Raw genomic sequence first — 17,283 nt, 5'->3', positions numbered from 1 at the left:
AGCAGTCCAGCATGCCCAAGGAGGAGAGAAGTAATTGATTTTATGTGGCTGTGGTATTGCTGACAGCACTATGAGACATTTAGCAAAGAACAGTGAGGATAAATAGTAGCCACAACAACACAGGACCGCCTGAGCTGAGGAGACTGAAATAAAGAGCTGGCTGCATTAGCTGTCACAAGATTGCTGTGAGCCATAGCACCATTTTAAACTAAGTGGGACTAAGTTGCACTGCTGCTGTAACCTGTGTTGTTGTTATGGTTTAGGAATGGTATTCCCCAAATCAGTCCCCCCACCAACTCTCTCCACAACCACATGCCACCTTCTCTGGCTCCCCCAATTTCCCCTCACCCTTCCTCTAGCAGCAGGATGGAGATGAGAACTGGAGGCACAAAAGGCAAAGATTGCAGGCTGAGGTAAGAACAATTTACTGGAAACAGCAACCAGATAAGGAAATGAACAGAAACAGCAACAATACTAATGACAGAAGGTAGAAGAAAAGAAACATGTCACATGAGAATACCCCAATAATAGACCAGACAGGCTCCCTCCACCACATTTTGTTGACTGGAAGGAACCCATTCTTCCTGGAGGACAGTCATTTTCCTCGCCCTCGATATCAGTGTGAGGTGGTATAGAATAATAAATGTGCTTTCTCTAAAATATAAGAGCAGGTCTGGAGTTCATGAACTTTCAGTTCCCGAGGAGCTGACCACTCAACAGCTTGCACGTGCTGGAACAGCACACTGCCACTTGTTGATGACAAATGGTTCCATTCACAGATCTAATATTAAAGAAATAAAAACACAAAACATCTTGAAGGCTTCACATGCAGTTGCTGGGAATTCTCCCTTTACACGTTATTCCCTTGCTGCAGCACTTCTGCTTCTGGAGAATTGGGAGAGGGAACACTGGAACGGCTTGGTCTGGAGTAAGTGGTTTTATTGATCCTCTCTCAAAATCTCGTTCTGATTCCAAAGCATACCTGTCTCCATAGAACCCAACATCTGTGATGACTGGCTGCTGGTGAAGGGCCGTTTATGCTGGCAGACCAAGAGTGGGGGTGCTCACGCCTTTCTACAGATGGTGCAGCTATTCCCACCTTGGGACCGCAATTTAAGCTGCCGCTTTTCCCAGAGCACGCGTCCCCAGCTCCGGCGTGAGTAGCTCGGGGGAGCGGCTGACACGCCCGCTGGAGCGCACGAACCGGGCGGGCGCCGTTCAGCACCACGGCCCCGGGAGCGGCCGCCGGCGGGGCCAGTCCCGCGGACACCCCGGGCACGGCGGGAGCCCCCGACCCCCGCGGGGCCGCCGGGGAGCAGCGGCGCCCAGCCCCGGACCCGCCGGCAGCGGGGCTGCCGTGCCCGGGCCCCTCCCGCCCGCGTCCCCGCTCACCTGCCCGCGGCGGCCAGCCCGGCGGCGAGCAGCGCGGCGAGCAGGGCGCTCCCGGGCGCCGGCACCATCGCCCGGGCACGGGCGGCGGGCGGCCCGGCCGCGACCCCGGCGCTGTCTGTCTGTCCCTCGGGCCGTCCCTCTGGCCGTCCCTCGGCCGTGCGGCGGCAGCGCCGGAGCGCGGGCGGGCGGCGGGACGGGGCCGTATAACCGGGCGGGGCGGGGCGGACCCGCCTGGAGCCGGGGCGGGCAGAGCCCGCGGCGGAGAGGGGCGGGTGGTCCCGGCCGGAGCAGGGCAGGCTGCCCCGGAGCAGGCCACCGAGCCGCGGTGATGCTTCCCCGGGGAAAGCCGTGTCGCTCTGGCGGGCGGTACGAGCCCCGGTACGAACCCCGGCCCAGCTTGGGGCCGGCCGCTGGTAAATCGGAATTGTTGACATATCTACTGCTGATTTCTTCAGACTTCTGAAAGCACAGATGCTCCTCCAAAGTACACTTAAGTCGCCTTGTAGAGAGGAGCAGCGTGAAGTCAGAGTTACCAAAAGATGGCAAATTTAGCCCGAGGATTCAAGTGACATGTGATTAAAATCCAACCTATTTAAAAGAAACAAGCTTGTGCAATACTGTTTATGTGTTGCACAGGATGGTAAAGACTTATTTTAAAGCCCTGGATGCTGGACACAAAAGCCATTGTTGGTTTGCAGCTGTGCTGCTGTCTTTCTAAAATGCAGCAGTACCTTGAGACTCCCCAGCTCCATTCATTAGACTTTTCTTCCTGTATGGGAGGAGTAGTCTTTTGATTTTAGTTAAATCAGCACCATGTAGAAAGCATAGTAATTACTTAAAACTGAATTCAAAGACTCGTGGTTTTTATTATGCACATTTATTCCAACAACTAGATATGAGTGTATCAGTTGAGTCTGAGCTTGCCACTAAAATGTTGATTGGTGTTCAAGATGAATTTTTTTGGTTAGAAGACAAATAATTTCTGAACTGTGATACAGGTAGTCTGTTATGAGCTATAATTATTTCCTTTTTTTTTTTTTTAAACAGAGTGACCTGTGGGTAGGCCTGTCTGCCCTGGTGGTCCCTAAGTAGTATTTCACATTGCCTGCTGGAATGGGCCAGGCCCTGGGTCTCCCCCATTCCCTGTGATTTATTAGGGAAATGTTTATTGAGGCTGTAGTCGTGGCTGTCTCCCAAGTGAAAGCTAATGGGCAGTTTCTGGACTATCCTCCCAACCTTGCTCTGAGCTCTCACAGGAGCTCTTTCATGCCAAGGTGATATAAGAGGGGCCTGTGGCTTCTAGGGTCATATATAATATGTCTTACAGGAGTGTCCCTCAGCTTTTAGGAAAACCTTTTTGCACTTTGTACAATCCTGATCCCAAAGCACACCTCATGGCTGCTGTTGTTCATATATTTTCTTGATATCTAGAATGCAAAATGAGAAATTTGTGGGATGACAACTATAAATCCTATTTCTAAACTGAACACAAGTTCTTGTTGTTGTTTTTGGGTCTTAGTTATGTGTTGTACTCCAGTTTTTCATCTCTGGACCAAAGTGAGCCCCGTGATAAGACTGCTTTGCCCACCGAAGATGCCATTTCCCATTTGGGGTGAATGGACATAAAAGCTCTGAATTTATGTGTTTGGGGGGGAGTCCTGCTCATCCCCCCTCGTTTCCTCCTTTGCCTGGCATGCCAGGTTGTACCAACAAGAGCATCACCAGCCAGCAAAGATGAAGTAATTGGCCCTCTCTATTTATCACTTGTCAAGGCATACCTGGAATATTGTGCTTAGGTTTTTCCTACTTGTCTCACTTGGTACTTTCTGAAAGTTACTGTGGAACAGCTCCATAGACTCATGGACCCTGGAGCTTCCATGCAGAGGAGGAGATTCAGTCTCCAGAGCTTGCTGAAAAATCAGGAAGGACAGGCCCTGACACAGCTCTGGCTCTACCAGGATTTAATATGCTTTTTTCCTCTGAGGCAGTAGCTCTACTGCTCAAAGGGATGGAAGGGTGGAATGGAAGATGGTCTACAAGGCCATGGAAGAGAACTAGATTTGCCCTTCTTTTCCACACTTTGTGTGTCCCTTCCCATGGAAAGAAAGGAGTTACATTTTCAAATTAAGCCTTGAACTCTGAAAGTTCTGCAAGTCCCCTGTGAAGAACCCAACACCAAGTATCTAATACATAATGCCCCAAATATGGGCCTTTTTTCCCCACCTGGCTTATCTTAATTGATACCTACACAATCCATGTGTGCATCAGGGATTGCCATTTCCAGCAGCTTTATGAATGAATGCAATAGGAGACCACTGTGTGGTTTTCAGGGATGAATTTTATAGGTATAGCTTCCTGGCTTTTGATGTGATTTTCTTTAGTTTCAGGTCTCCTGCCAAAAAGATTTAGACATTTTTTTCCCTCCCTCATATAATTTCTCTACATACTAACACACAAATCTTTCATTGCTTGACTACATTACCCAAACATTACTACATAACAAAAATAATTCAGTCACTGGAGATCCTCTTTATATATAATACTTTCCATATGGTAGCCCAATAACATGGTGCCTCTTAGTAGCTTTTGGGTTTTTTTCTGACAGAAAAAAAACCAGTGATTTTATAGTTTGTTCAGCTATATTATGTATAAAAAATGTGAAGTTCATGTAATCCATACCTTTATTTTGTCATATTCATAAATATTAAATGTCAATTGACTATCCTGTAATTCAGCATTTTGGGGCTTTAACTTTGATGGTTTTCCTTTTTTTTTGAATTATCAAAATGTAACAGTTGGCAGGTGTCAAAAGAATCAAATATATTCAGTATTAAACCAGGTAGGATCTGGACCTATCATGCACTTATTATGGGTCCGTAGTTGCTACTTTTCAGCTTTTGCTAATTTGCTGCTGCTGCCTTTAGAGATTACTGTATGGAAAATGGCAGCAGATTTCTGTTTTTCAGATCCCAGGTTCCATCCTCGTTTGTTCCCCTGGAGCAGCTCAGTGCTGGCATGCTCAGTAACAAAGCAGAAACCTTAGCCTAGTGGGGAAGCACACACTGGGTGTGACTTCATGGAATCAATAGGAGGATCTTTGTGGTTTCACATCACAAAGGTATTTGGTCCTGAATTCTCAGGTTACACTTCTGCTATCATTACTTCAGTTTTTCTCTGTGCCTTGATAGATGGAGTAGGTGTTGGTGTAAGACTCTAACTTTTCTTGTGCTGTAAATATGAATTATTCAATCTCTATTTAGGAATCACAAAGGACTGATGAAGTTGAAATATAAATACTTCAGCTAAAACATTTACATCAGGCATAGATGGAGTAAAAAATAACTAAGAGCATTAAGGACTGCAATATTGCTCTAATAGCAATCATAGCTATATCCCTTTTTTTTTTTTTAGTGAAGTTCCATTTATACTGCCAAGTAGTTTCAGATCAAGTTATTTTATAGGTTTTTCATGGAGTAGAATAAATAGAGAAATAAGAGAAAACAATTCATTTTTTTTTTCTCATGAATCATTTTATCAGCTTTAACAGACTATTTTGAAACAGTAAGAAGTCATGAATGGGATTTCTGAATTAGAATTCCTGAATAGAATCATGATTATTAAATCAATTAAGCTTATTTTTTGTTTTGGTTTGCTGAGTATTGCTTCAGAATATCTTGAGAAAGAAAAACAGGTTCAAAGTCGAAATTCTTGCAATTATTTTACTATAATCTGAGGGTTTAAGAAAATGATCAAATATCCAGAGATTTATGAGACCTAGTAATATTGCTTCAGTGAGATTATGCAAGTGAGGAAAAGTTGGCAGACCAGATTGTTAAAGGCAGAGCACCAGGATTAACAAACCTTTGCTACTAGGAAAATTTAGCTGTAACCTCAACCTGCTTTTTAGCTGACACTATAAAATACTCTCAGAAACTATAAAATACTCTCAGAAGTGGTCTGTTTACATTCCTTTGATATTTGATAACATTTTTCACATTTCTACCATGGTTAAACCCAGCCCTGTGGTTCATGGGGCAAAGCTTGCTGTCCTTTGTGTAGCAGAGAGTAGGAATCCATTGACAGGATCAGCCTGGATCCCAGATACCCCTAAGAAGGGCTCAGTATACGAGAGTTTCTATGAGGGAATCCTTATTTCTGCTCAAAAGTAATTGCAAGCATAAAAGCTCAGTGTTTAGAAAATGCTTTGCATTGTATTAGGTTTAAATAATTAAAAATCACATACACAAGATCGTGGGTGGCCTAACGCAACATGAACAAGAGCCTGTAAAAATTATACCATCAGGCTGGAGATCACTTTTCTAAACATATAAGTAACAGGTTTCACATGTTGGGTTTATACTCCACAGCCTGGAGTTCCAAGCAAGGCTATAAATTTATTTGGCAGAAGCAACTGAGCCAAAGGATATTTGTGCTTGTTTGATGACTGGTTCAGGAGAACATGAAGAACTCAGCAAAAGCTGATGAAGTTTATTTTGGCAGTTAAGACAAAAGTCATTAAATGAAAGGAAGACAGACAACATGGAACTAATGAAAAATCTGAGGGCATCATAGATGAATATATACATGGAAATGTCTACCCAAGGTTTTCTTTGCTGTCATTTGGTTCTCTAGCATGGATATTCATTACTGGTTCAGTTGTGCCAGGTCTGATTTTGAAGGGTATCTTAAGGTTTCAGCTAAAATCCACAGTCCATTTCATATGGTCCATGAACCTAAGCATGTTGAACAGCCAGTCACAAGATTTACTTCCAAAGTGCAATTCTGATTTGAATTAGAAGGTGGATGTGGAAACACCACCTGTGTCTGCATTATGAACCCTACTGGTATTATAACAAAGAAATACTGGCTTTTTGGAGAAAAATCTTTCCAAAAGGATTCAAGGCCTGCACTGTCTGCACTTATTTTTATTTTTTATAAGCTCTTTTCTGTAGACCTCAATCTTCAGTGCTCAAAAATGTGGCTGTATAATTTTTCTGAAAATACTCCCTTCCAATCTCTGCTCCTAAAAGAACCCTCTTGCCTCATACATGTGTAGAAAGTGTTTTTTCACATCTAGATATCCTCTAGATGAACATTTCAGTCTGTTTTCATTTTTGTCTAAAAACAGTGCCTTTTACCATATGAGAAATTATTTTCTTCTTTGGCTGCTTCTCTTGTTGGCCAAAGTAATCTAGATATGATCATCTAGTAATCTAGTGATCATCTGCTCTTTCCACTAGCTGGCAGCCATACAGGAATCATTGAGGAGTCTGGAGTTCATTCAAATATGATACTGAAATGCCAAATGAAAGTTTTGGAGGGCATGTTCTTACTCTTCAGCTGAACTGCCCGAATTTCATCAACTTCCCTGAATTCATTTGGTCAGTGTCCTTTACCTCTTTGTCTCATAAAAGTTATGAATACTCTTGCCATCAGGCAAATCTTAAGAGAATCCAGAGAAGATTTGACAAAAAAAAAAAAAAAAATAGAAGTCATGCCGAATTAAGTTAAATGAAAAAATTACAAAATATGCAGTACTTTTATAAAACTTAGTTTATTTTTCAGTACTGACTGTTCACAGAAACATTTTGTGGATACAGTTTCATATTTACAAGTGCACACATTTCATTTTTTATGTGTTGGTGCTTTTAAAACTGTTAGCATTGGTTTTGGTCCCAGTCTGAGATCCAGGTAGATTTTTGAGCCGTGTTTCTTGCATAATCAGAACTGTCCTCTTGAAACTGATCTGCTATTTTGTTTCAAGGGCTGGAAATCTTTGCAGGTTTTTGGAGTTGAGCACTGTTACTTTTCTTGGGTGATGCAGACATCTTTCACCACCCAGCACTTTTGTTCCATGTCCCTCTCTTTTCCAAGTGCCACTTAAATCTCATTTCTGCATTTGAGAGGAGGCTCCCAAGGACCCTCATTGGGGTTTTCCAATACTCAAAGGGGGATCCTAAAAAAAGAGGGAGAGCAATGCTCTACATGGACAGACAGTGAAGGGACCAGGGGGAACAGTTGAAAACTAGGAGAGGTGAGATTTAACTTGAATATTAGGAGGAAATTCTTTGCTGTGAGGGTGGTGAGGCACTGGAAAAGGTTTCCCAGAGAAGTTATGGATGCCCCATTCCTAGAGCTGTACGAGGCCAGGCTGGAAGGAACTCTGAACAACCTGATCTAGTGGGAACTGTTCCTGCCTAGGGCAGAGGGGTTTGAACTAGAGGATCTTTAAGGTCCTTTCCAACCCAAACCATTCTATGATTCAGTGATTTGCCTTTCTGAGAAGACATCTGTCTTTTTGGTTTTAACCATTCTGTCCTGGAACTTTTTCCTTCAGCGTGTATTCCTCTCCTTTAAATTTTGCACATGACCATATATTTTCTAAGCTTATATGTGGAGATGTATTATTACAGATATTTTTAAAAATAAACATCTGTTTAACATCTCTCTGCTGCTAATATGCAGTGTAAATTTAAGTGTATGCCTTAAGTCCCTCCTGGAAAATAATTTGGCTGCTTTTCTTCCCCCTTCCCAGCTGTGTACATATTGTAAATAAATTAGTACTCTGAAGCCATAGAGTTTATGTCCAACTGCCTTTCTCCCCTTCCCTTCCCTTCCCTTCCCTTCCCTTCCCTTCCCTTCCCTTCTCTTCCCTTCCCTTCCCTTCCCTTCCCTTCCCTTCCCTTCCCTTCCCTTCCCTTCCCTTCCCTTCCCTTCCCTTCCCTTCCCTTCCCTTCCCTTCCCTTCCCTTCCCTTCCCTTCCCTTCCCTTCCCTTCCCTTCCCTTCCCTTCCCTTCCCTTCCCTTCCCTTCCCTTCCCTTCCCTTCCCTTCCCTTCCCTTCCCTTCCCTTCCCTTCCCTTCCCTTCCCTTCCCTTCCCTTCCCTTCCCTTCCCTTCCCTTCCCTTCCCTTCCCTTCCCTTCCCTTCCCTTCCCTTCCCTTCCCTTCCCTTCCCTTCCCTTCCCTTCCCTTCCCTTCCCTTCCCTTCCCTTCCCTTCCCTTCCCTTCCCTTCCCTTCCCTTCCCTTCCCTTCCCTTCCCTTCCCTTCCCTTCCCTTCCCTTCCCTTCCCTTCCCTTCCCTTCCCTTCCCTTCCCTTCCCTTCCCTTCCCTTCCCTTCCCTTCCCTTCCCTTCCCTTCCCTTCCCTTCCCTTCCCTTCCCTTCCCTTCCCTGCTGTGCAGAAACATCTGCTTTCTGTTATCCTCTGTGTCAAACAGAAAACAATAACAGTGCTCATTAGGAAGTTTCCATGCTTAACTTCTGCAAGGCAACATTCAGAGAAAGAGACCTCCCAGTTTTTTTCTTGGAGAGCTTTGTTATTTTCTCGCCATAAACTCTCCAGAAGGCTTTTGGCAGCTCTGTCATGATGCTCAGTTTCTTGCCTGGAAGCCTGACCTCCTGAAATATCTCATTCTTACACTCTTCAGACTTCCATCACATGGGGTGGTGTGCTTACCAGAGTAACTGCTGGAAAATGACTGCTCTTAAAATAATAGCTGCTGTTTCAAAACATATAAAATATTTCAGAACCTCCTTGTTGACACCCCTAACAAACAGTTTGTTCCCATGAATGCACAGTATGGTTCTCAACTAGTCCAGACAGATAATATGAGCTCAAAAGCAGTTGGTGCTTAGGCCTGCTTGGTGTTCATTCATTTCATCTGCAGTTACCTGTGGGCTGAGTTCAGGAAGATGGAAAAGCTCTGCTTTTCCCTGTTACCCAAGAAATGTGGTATATGTGTTATACAAAAAAAATCCTGAATGGGAAAAGAAGTTAGTAACATTATATTGATGAATATTAATTTCTAGATTGTTTTATTATCTGGTTACAGTTTTATTAATTTTTGAACTCTTTTAAGACCTCATAAGACAGGTCATGCTTATGGATGTGGCTGTGTGGTGTTAGTACAGATGTTATACAGAGAAGTTTGTTGGTAGGTGATATAGCAAAACAGGTCAGGTCTAAGAGGAAGGGGAAGGTGAAAATTGCTTGCAAAAGCTCTGAGTAAGTTGATTTTACTCACACTCATTCTTGCCACAAGCACAAATGTGCCTGAGTAGTCTGACACCATGTGGGATGCTAAGGACCAGAGAAACTGGCTACTGAGCCCTTGTCACAGCTCTGGGGTTCTTCGCTGGGGTTGGCAGTGATGAATTACTTTTTAAAGAAATACTTCATGTCCATTTAGGAATAGTGTTTATTCTCCTGTTGTGATAAGAGGAGGGAATGGTGAGTATGATGTTCTGCAGCCTTGTTGCCGTCTATTCCTATGTTCTCAAAATGTCTTACATTAATGAGTAATTTCTGCTGAGTTCTTATCACAGTGTGTGTTGTCTGGGGTGACACATTCCTCAGTGTGATTGACTGCCTTGCTCATGACATTATTTCTTTAACCCTTGTTCTGCTGTTTTCTAGTGCTGTCTCTTTTTCTCACATACGTTTCCATTAATAATTAATTCTTAGCAACCTCAAAACCTTGGTTACAAGTCTTTCCATCCTGGTTACAGTTCTAGGAAAACCCTGGAATTACAGCTGTGCAGGACTTAGGCAGTGGGAACAACTGGTGCTTTCCCCATATCTAGAAAAGAGAAGACTTGTGTGTGCTTCATTATAAGAACATAATCTGGCAAACAACACAACTCAGGAAGATGCAAAATTCTAAAGCTTATAGGAAAGCAGAATGTAACAAAACCCACACACCTTCTCCTATGTATAGTTGCATAAAATTCATTAAGGACAGGCCATTTCTCTGTCCCATTCAAATACTGCCAGGCTATGTGTCATAATGCCAAGACTGAGAAAGCTTTTAAACTTCAGCTTGAGGATTATCTTTCTTTTGAAGAGAAAAATAATGTAATCATTATCCCTGGAGCATAATTATTTTTTAATTTTTTTCCTCTTTTTACATATTTATCACTGCTCCATGTCAGAATTCTTATTCTGGGAAAAGAAATCTATTTTTTCAACTGAGTAGGTGTTTCCTACGTATCTTCATTTCTATCACCTGTCAATAAACTCTGGGACCCTGATGCCATTGTGTTTGAGGAAGCAAGGACCCCATACCATAGATTTAAAGAAAATAGATATTGTAGGAAAACAGTGCAATACAACACTGATTGATAGTAGGATTGAGTAGACAGCTGTATACCTGCTGGTTTTGTTTAGAAATGTTGTATCCTGCTGGTATCTGCTGTGCTTGAACATGTAAGAGTGTTCAGTTTTCCTTTTTCTACTGTGGACTGAATTCCCTGCTTCTCTAAATGGGAGTGTTTCCATTTTGAAATCTAAAGTACTTCTCCATGGCACAGCATTTAATATTAACTTTCTGTATTCAGTGCAGATGGATTTATATGCTGCCTGGCTTTTTTTTTTTTTTCCCCACTACTGGTTTGGCTAAGCAGACAGGTGGAGGTGGATAAGTATGTGTGCAGGTTGAATGGATGCCAGGTGTAGAAACCATCTGCATGATGTGACCTGCAGAGCTTCACAGTGCTGGTAACAAAACCAGACTCATACCAGCAGTTGCAACCATTGTCTTGGGGTGCTTTTACTGGGCACCATGTGTTTTGTGTATCATCATTCTGACCATGTGGAGTAACTTCAGACATTTTATAAGAATGAGTGATGGCTAATCCTGCCTTGCTAAACAAAAGTCCAGTTTGGGCTGGGTGGAATTACAGACTCTTTGTCACTGCTCTGTAATTGTGTTTGTGCAGTGTAAATGACCACCATGAGAGTCTGGACACTGGGATATTCCTTAGCGAACAGATGCCTACAAACATTTTAGATCCATGTGGGCATGCGTAGTGTAAGGTCAGTCTCATTGAAACAAGGGTTTTCTAAATGCCACCTCCTGCAGGCAGATGGTGAGAAGTTGTTGCAAAAGAGGTGCACGGATTCCAGAAGCTTTCAAGATTAAACTGAGGACTGGAAAAGTTTATTTAGTCTTCAACTTCCACTGTACTTCTTACAGTATCAATTCTGCTTTCACACTATGGTCTGTGTGAAGGTCAAATCTGAAGTATATTTCTACATTTCCAAGTAATTCTGTCCTTTATGACTGTGGTTCCCAACATTTCTTCACCTTAACCACTACCTGAGTTAAATAATCACCATTTTCTGGAAAAAAATCCCAAAAGTAGGAGTTCTTTGTCCATTAATCATATCTTGACAGGAGTGTTCTGATATGAGATGAAACAGGTGAACTGCTCCTTTCCAGAAAGTCGAATCAATCACCTACCTTGCTCAATAATTTGGATTTTGAATATCTTTATCATTAATTTCAATCAACACAATGAAAAAAATTGTGTCCTCTCACTAGAAATAGCAGAATTTGATATGCCATGGTTTGAAATTGCACTTGTAGCTAATGAATCCTTCTTTATGATTCTGAGTCTGTCAGAAAGCTGTCTTCCCTTTCCAAAACCATCACAGTAAAAAGACATGTTTATCCAGCTTAGATATAAATCACATAATATGCAGTTTGTTAAAAAGGAGAGCCTGGTCCATGGGAGGCATCCAGTGCATTAGGGGGGTAATGCTGAGCCCTGGTGACAGTGGAAGCTGTGTAGACACTGTGAGCTATGCAAGCTGCAGAATGCTGTGGAAAAGAGGATTAAAAGTAAAAAGATGAGTTGTGACTCAGAAATTCTGACTGCCCAGTGTAATCTTGCTGTGGAAAAGGAAGGAACAAGTAAGAGCTTTAGAGTGTTAAAAACATTTTGTTTCAGTGTGTAAAGAGGGCTGTCTTTCTCATTGACCTTCTTGTAGGATATGTACTTTCCTGTTCTTGAAAATAATGCTGTTTATGGTGTAAGTCTGAGCAGTTAATAATGTACAGAGAGGCAACTTTCATTGGAAGTGGAAACCAATGGGCAGTGCCCTGTCTCTCCACAGCAATCTGTTAAAGAGAACAAAGTTACATCTCCTGCCTTGAACAATAGTGGTCTCTGGAGAAAATCTCTTCTTTAGAAACAATTGCATGGCTTTGTGTCCCAGAGTGTTCATTGCTTTCTGGAGGAAGATTATAATACTGAATAAATGCCAGTTTCTTTCTGCATTTTAATGAGCATAATTGTGCTGGTTCTCCGCATTTAATTGAACCTTTATTTCACACATGTGCAGCTAATTGATAAAACAGCCCCATGTGAGGAAAAATGGCAGGAAATACAGAGTAGAGAAATCCCAGACATCTCTCAGCAAAATCTGTGCTCTTTTGTCATGCACACAATGCATTCTTTTTTCTCTTTCATAACTCCATGCATTTTATTTGCTTAGAATGGAGCTCTTGATTTAGAAGTGAGTAGGTCAGTTCCTGTGTATTGGGGCATTCCTCAGAAACTTCAGCCTTTAAGCCCTGGTCTATGACAGGAACCAAGTGGCTGAGCATTGATTTCATGACTCAGGTCTATACAGAAATGTTATGATGGATTCTTTTAACAACTAATTTACTGAAGAAGTGTCTTATCAGAAGAAATATTTTTTCATCTTTTCTCACATATTTTTGTTACTTTCCCTTTGAGCATTAATGTGACTTGTACTTCTGGCTGAGAAAGATTTCTGCAGGGACTGAGAATATGAAATTCTCCTTGTCTCTTCTAACAAGCCTCGTGTTCAACAAAACACAAAATTAAATCGCTGATGACCTGTAGAACATGCTCAGTTTGGAAGTTTGATATTTAGGGAGTGTGCCACCAACTGTCAGCAGTTATCAGCTGTTCTGAGTATAAACATGGTGTGGGCAACCAAGATGGGAACAATTGTTAGAGGTCTGAAGACAGCCTGAAGTTATCATGTACTGTAGCAATTACAGCATCTGAAGGTTTTTCAGACAGGCCAGCAGCAGAAATCTCACCATGACCACTCCTCAAGATTGCTGCTTGTGCTAGTCTGGAATGTGACATGTGAAAAGGTGGCAGCACCATGGCACCAAGATGAAGTACTTGATGACAAAAACATCCACAAGCTGGGAATGATGTGCACAGTTTATGCATAGGCTGGATTCCCCTCTTGGGTTGGTACTGCCTGATAATGGTGTTTAGGTACTCAGGGTTGGGATGGCAGCACAAACCAGCAGATAAAGTCTGCTTCTAATTGTTTCTGGAAAAGGTATTGATTTTAACTTACAGGTTGTGGTCACAGACATATCAAAGACAAACAAGAAGTGATCCACTGCCTTCAGTAGGCAACTTTACCCAGCATTTACAGTCATGACACCAAAACAGTCTCTCTGCATCACACTGTTAAATTACATTCCTTGCTGAAAGATGAAGAAATTGCCTTGCATTGTATGTCTTAATGTTTTTTTTTCTCTACTTTCTCTGATTTAACATAACTTAACTTGGTGATTTTTGGTACAATTCTGAAAAACATACATTATTTTCCTGCTGGCACAGTGGCTTTGTTAGTAGTGACTTGAGAAGAAGTGGAAATAAGTTTTGGTAACATGAAAAAATTCTCCTCTGGAAAATAAAACATTTGTTTATCTTTTTAAATTTATTTCCCTCAAAAGATGGCACAGCACATAGAACAATGAGGAGTAAATGCCTTAAATAAAACTGGGATAAATCCCAATGCATGTAAATAACTTTAATAAAGAAATTGCATTATGTCTGGCACTCCACAGCTCAGAAAGGCTCTCCTCCACTACGTGTTTCAGAATCCCCAGATAGGTCACCCTGAAGATTATCTCCTTCTCCATTGCTGTGAAAGCTCTGGGTTATTATTTCTCTTGTCTCATTCTTTCATAAGAAACACAGCAATAAAACTCACTAATCTGTCCTCCCACAACACCCTGCTGATTAGATGTGTAAATCATAAATTATTCCTTTCAATTACAGTAGATTTGTTTCAGAGAAAGAAGGAAATATTAAAATGGGAACCTAGGGAACAACTGAATATTGCTTTTGCAAATCTTCAGAGAAAAAATTTATTACTAGTACTAATAATAATCTCCAAATTTTATTCTGGAAGAAACCTCTTCTCATGCCATCCTTTCTCAGACCCTGGATATGTTGTGTGTTGCTATTAATAGGATAGATAGATAGATAGATAGATAGATAGATAGATAGATAGATAGATAGATAGATAGATAGATGATAGATAGATAGTTGATAGATAGATGATAGAGAGATAGATAGATAGATAGATAGATAGATAGATAGATAGATAGATAGATAGATAGATAGTTGATAGATAGATAGATAGATAGATAGATAGATAGATAGACAGATAGATAGATAGATGGATGGGAGGGATGCCACTGGTTACTGCCTGCCAGTGGGACTGTGCACATAAACTCAATGCACATAAACACAAATGACCTTGCATTTGAGATGCCATGTCATTTGTCTTTAGCAAAGACAGCACTTTGGCATGGTTCATTCCTAGAGCACAAGAAATCTAATATGCTCAAACCTAGAAAAAAAATTTTCCCATCCAAATTTTGTCAGTCAAATGCTCTTTTAAAGTATACAGAAATCCAAAAGGTGGCAGGATTTTGGAATTGGGCTTTAGTTCATTAAATGAGGTAAACACTGGAGGCAGGTCTTATTCTCTTTTCAACTTGCTTGCATTGATGCTGTAGGACTTAAGAATGTCCCAAATCCTGACCAGAACCCCTTCAGGCTTATAGGAAGTTTCTAACTTTTGGAGAACTTCTGGACTGTAATTTGATGCACATTTTTCTGTCTGCAGCTTTGGATTGAGCACTTTCTTCTCCATCAGCTCATTTTTCACCTCAGAGCTGCTCTATTGTGCTGTTGTTTTACAAGAATCTGAATGCTTTTTTCCTGTGAGGTATTGATACAGAGAGCCAGGTCTGAGAGAGAGATTAAATAGTTTTCTGCTGCAATATATTGATATGCAAAGTTTTGTTTTGTTTATTTTGAAATGGGACCCCCTCTGCTCCATTAGTAAATGATGCAAAGAAGACTGCCAGAAGCATGAGGAACACTGTGTACCTTTACACTTTCTTTGCTTCCACAGTACCAAAATTGGACAAAAAACCTCATGGTATAGAAATATAGAAAGCCTTAATTAACCACAACTACAGTTTTAAATGTATTTTTCTGTATTTTTTTTTTTTTTCTGTGTCTCCCTTAATGAGCAAAAAGATGGATGTGCATGTATTTTTGTCAATATACTAGCTTCATTTTGTGGGCTTACACACTTTAAATTGATAAAACTTTGTTATGAATTTCATTTTGGAGAGGCACTAGGGGGTAGCTTAGATGTAACAGAGACTGAGAAAAGGTGGAAAAACATTTTTCCTTTATTGCTAAAGGGTGAATTATTATCTGATTTCTTCTACATCACTCTCAAAAATGCATATTTAGGGTTTCCTAAAGGTGCCAGTTGTAACAAAATAGTCTTGAAATTGAGAGATACTGATCTAAATACACTTTATTTCCTTTTAAAAATCTTTTGCTCAAATTTACAGTAAAAGGAATAAACAGTGTTGTTTCTTCAGCTTTGAAATTTACCATTAAATCTGTCAGGAGGATTATTACAACTACAAAGCTATTCCTTGCAAAATGAGTTTGTACAGTAAATGTTGCCATTGTAAACTTAGAGGCCTTTTATAACATCAAAGTGACAACATTACAATTGTCAAATTGAGATAATATTTCTATTAAATTTGGATTATGTATGTTGAATATATGCTCCACATTTTGAACATGTGTTTGTAAATGTGCTCCTACATTATTGCTTATCTTTCAGTGGATTATTTCTAGAAAGACCTGAAGGGCTGGAAAAAGGAAACAAAGGGTGGAAAAAGATTTTACAGCTCAACAAGCTAGCTTCCAGACTTGCAGACAGATCTTAAAAATAACTTTTTCTTCATATTGGAAGAACTGAGCCTATGCTATCATCTTATAAACAGAAATCAAAATTTGGAATTGTGACCACACAGCTTACAGAAATGGACATTGAATCTGGTCTGAATTCAGAGCAAAGGGATGCTCAGGCCCATACCTAGTCTAGTAAAAGGAGGTACACCATTTTTCTCAAGCTCTTGGACTGAAACTTTGAAATTTTATGCATTTAGAACATGGTTGTAGCATTTGTTTCTTAAATGGTGGTAGATACACAGATACACATGAGAAAATTACCCATGTTATGGGGTTACAAAAGTCCATGCTTTGGTCCAAGAGTTGATAATGGTGTGGTTGCTTAAATGCTATTCCATTATGTCTAAATTCTGTACACACTGATATTTACATGATTTTATTCATCTCATGGTGCTAAAAAAAGGTTATCTCTGATTTTTTAAAATTGAAATCAACTTGTCTGTTTTAGATTACAATTCTTAGCATCTAAATTATTTTTATAGTAAGAAAATACTACAACTAGCAAATGGTGAATCATGCCAAAAATGTAAAAAACCGAGATTATAACAGAGTTTTAGATTAATTTTCCTTTCTGAACAATGACAGCAGAGTAGATCTATTTTGCTTTTAAAGATGTGCCAATAAAATGATGTGTTTGAGTATGACTGTTCTTTAGAAGGATGTCAGTCTTCTTGTTCCCCAGTCAAAGCAAACACATACCCTACCTTTCCTTCAGGATACACAGGTGGAATGTCCTGCAGATGATGAGCTAAACCAGGACCCAGTGTCCTGTGCTCTGCTAGGCTGGATGGTGCTAGGCTGTGTGTTATCAGCTTAGTGACACATCCAGGCTGAACCTCACCCAAGTCCCAGTAGCTGTAGACAGAACAGCTTTGCACACACTGAGCTTTCTGAGGAGGATGCTACATCAGATATGCAACTGTGTGCAGTGATACACATAAAACTGGATATCTGGCTGTGTTAATCCTGGCTTCTCCCTGCTCTGTTGGGCCACACTCAGCCTGTCACAGTCAGGGTCTGCCAGAGCTCTGAATGGGTCC

General features: G+C 41.0%; 1 protein-coding gene across 2 annotated transcripts in view; it reads right to left on the bottom strand.

Moving 5' to 3' along the window:
* EGFL6 (EGF like domain multiple 6) overlaps positions 1–1,475 on the bottom strand; it is a 31,429-nt gene extending 29,954 nt beyond the window's left edge. For both annotated transcript variants that reach the window (XM_059839775.1, XM_059839776.1), the window contains exon 1: positions 1,393–1,475. In XM_059839775.1, coding sequence (XP_059695758.1) covers positions 1,393–1,460 — 68 coding nt within the window. In that variant the 5' untranslated portion in view covers positions 1,461–1,475. The remainder of the gene's footprint in view (positions 1–1,392) is intronic.
* Between the last annotated feature and the right edge of the window lie 15,808 nt (positions 1,476–17,283).

Source organism: Haemorhous mexicanus, chromosome 2 (genome assembly GCF_027477595.1).
Source record: "Haemorhous mexicanus isolate bHaeMex1 chromosome 2, bHaeMex1.pri, whole genome shotgun sequence".
In the NCBI taxonomy this organism is placed as follows: domain Eukaryota; kingdom Metazoa; phylum Chordata; class Aves; order Passeriformes; family Fringillidae; genus Haemorhous; species Haemorhous mexicanus.
This window is presented reverse-complemented; position numbering and strand designations above follow the sequence as displayed.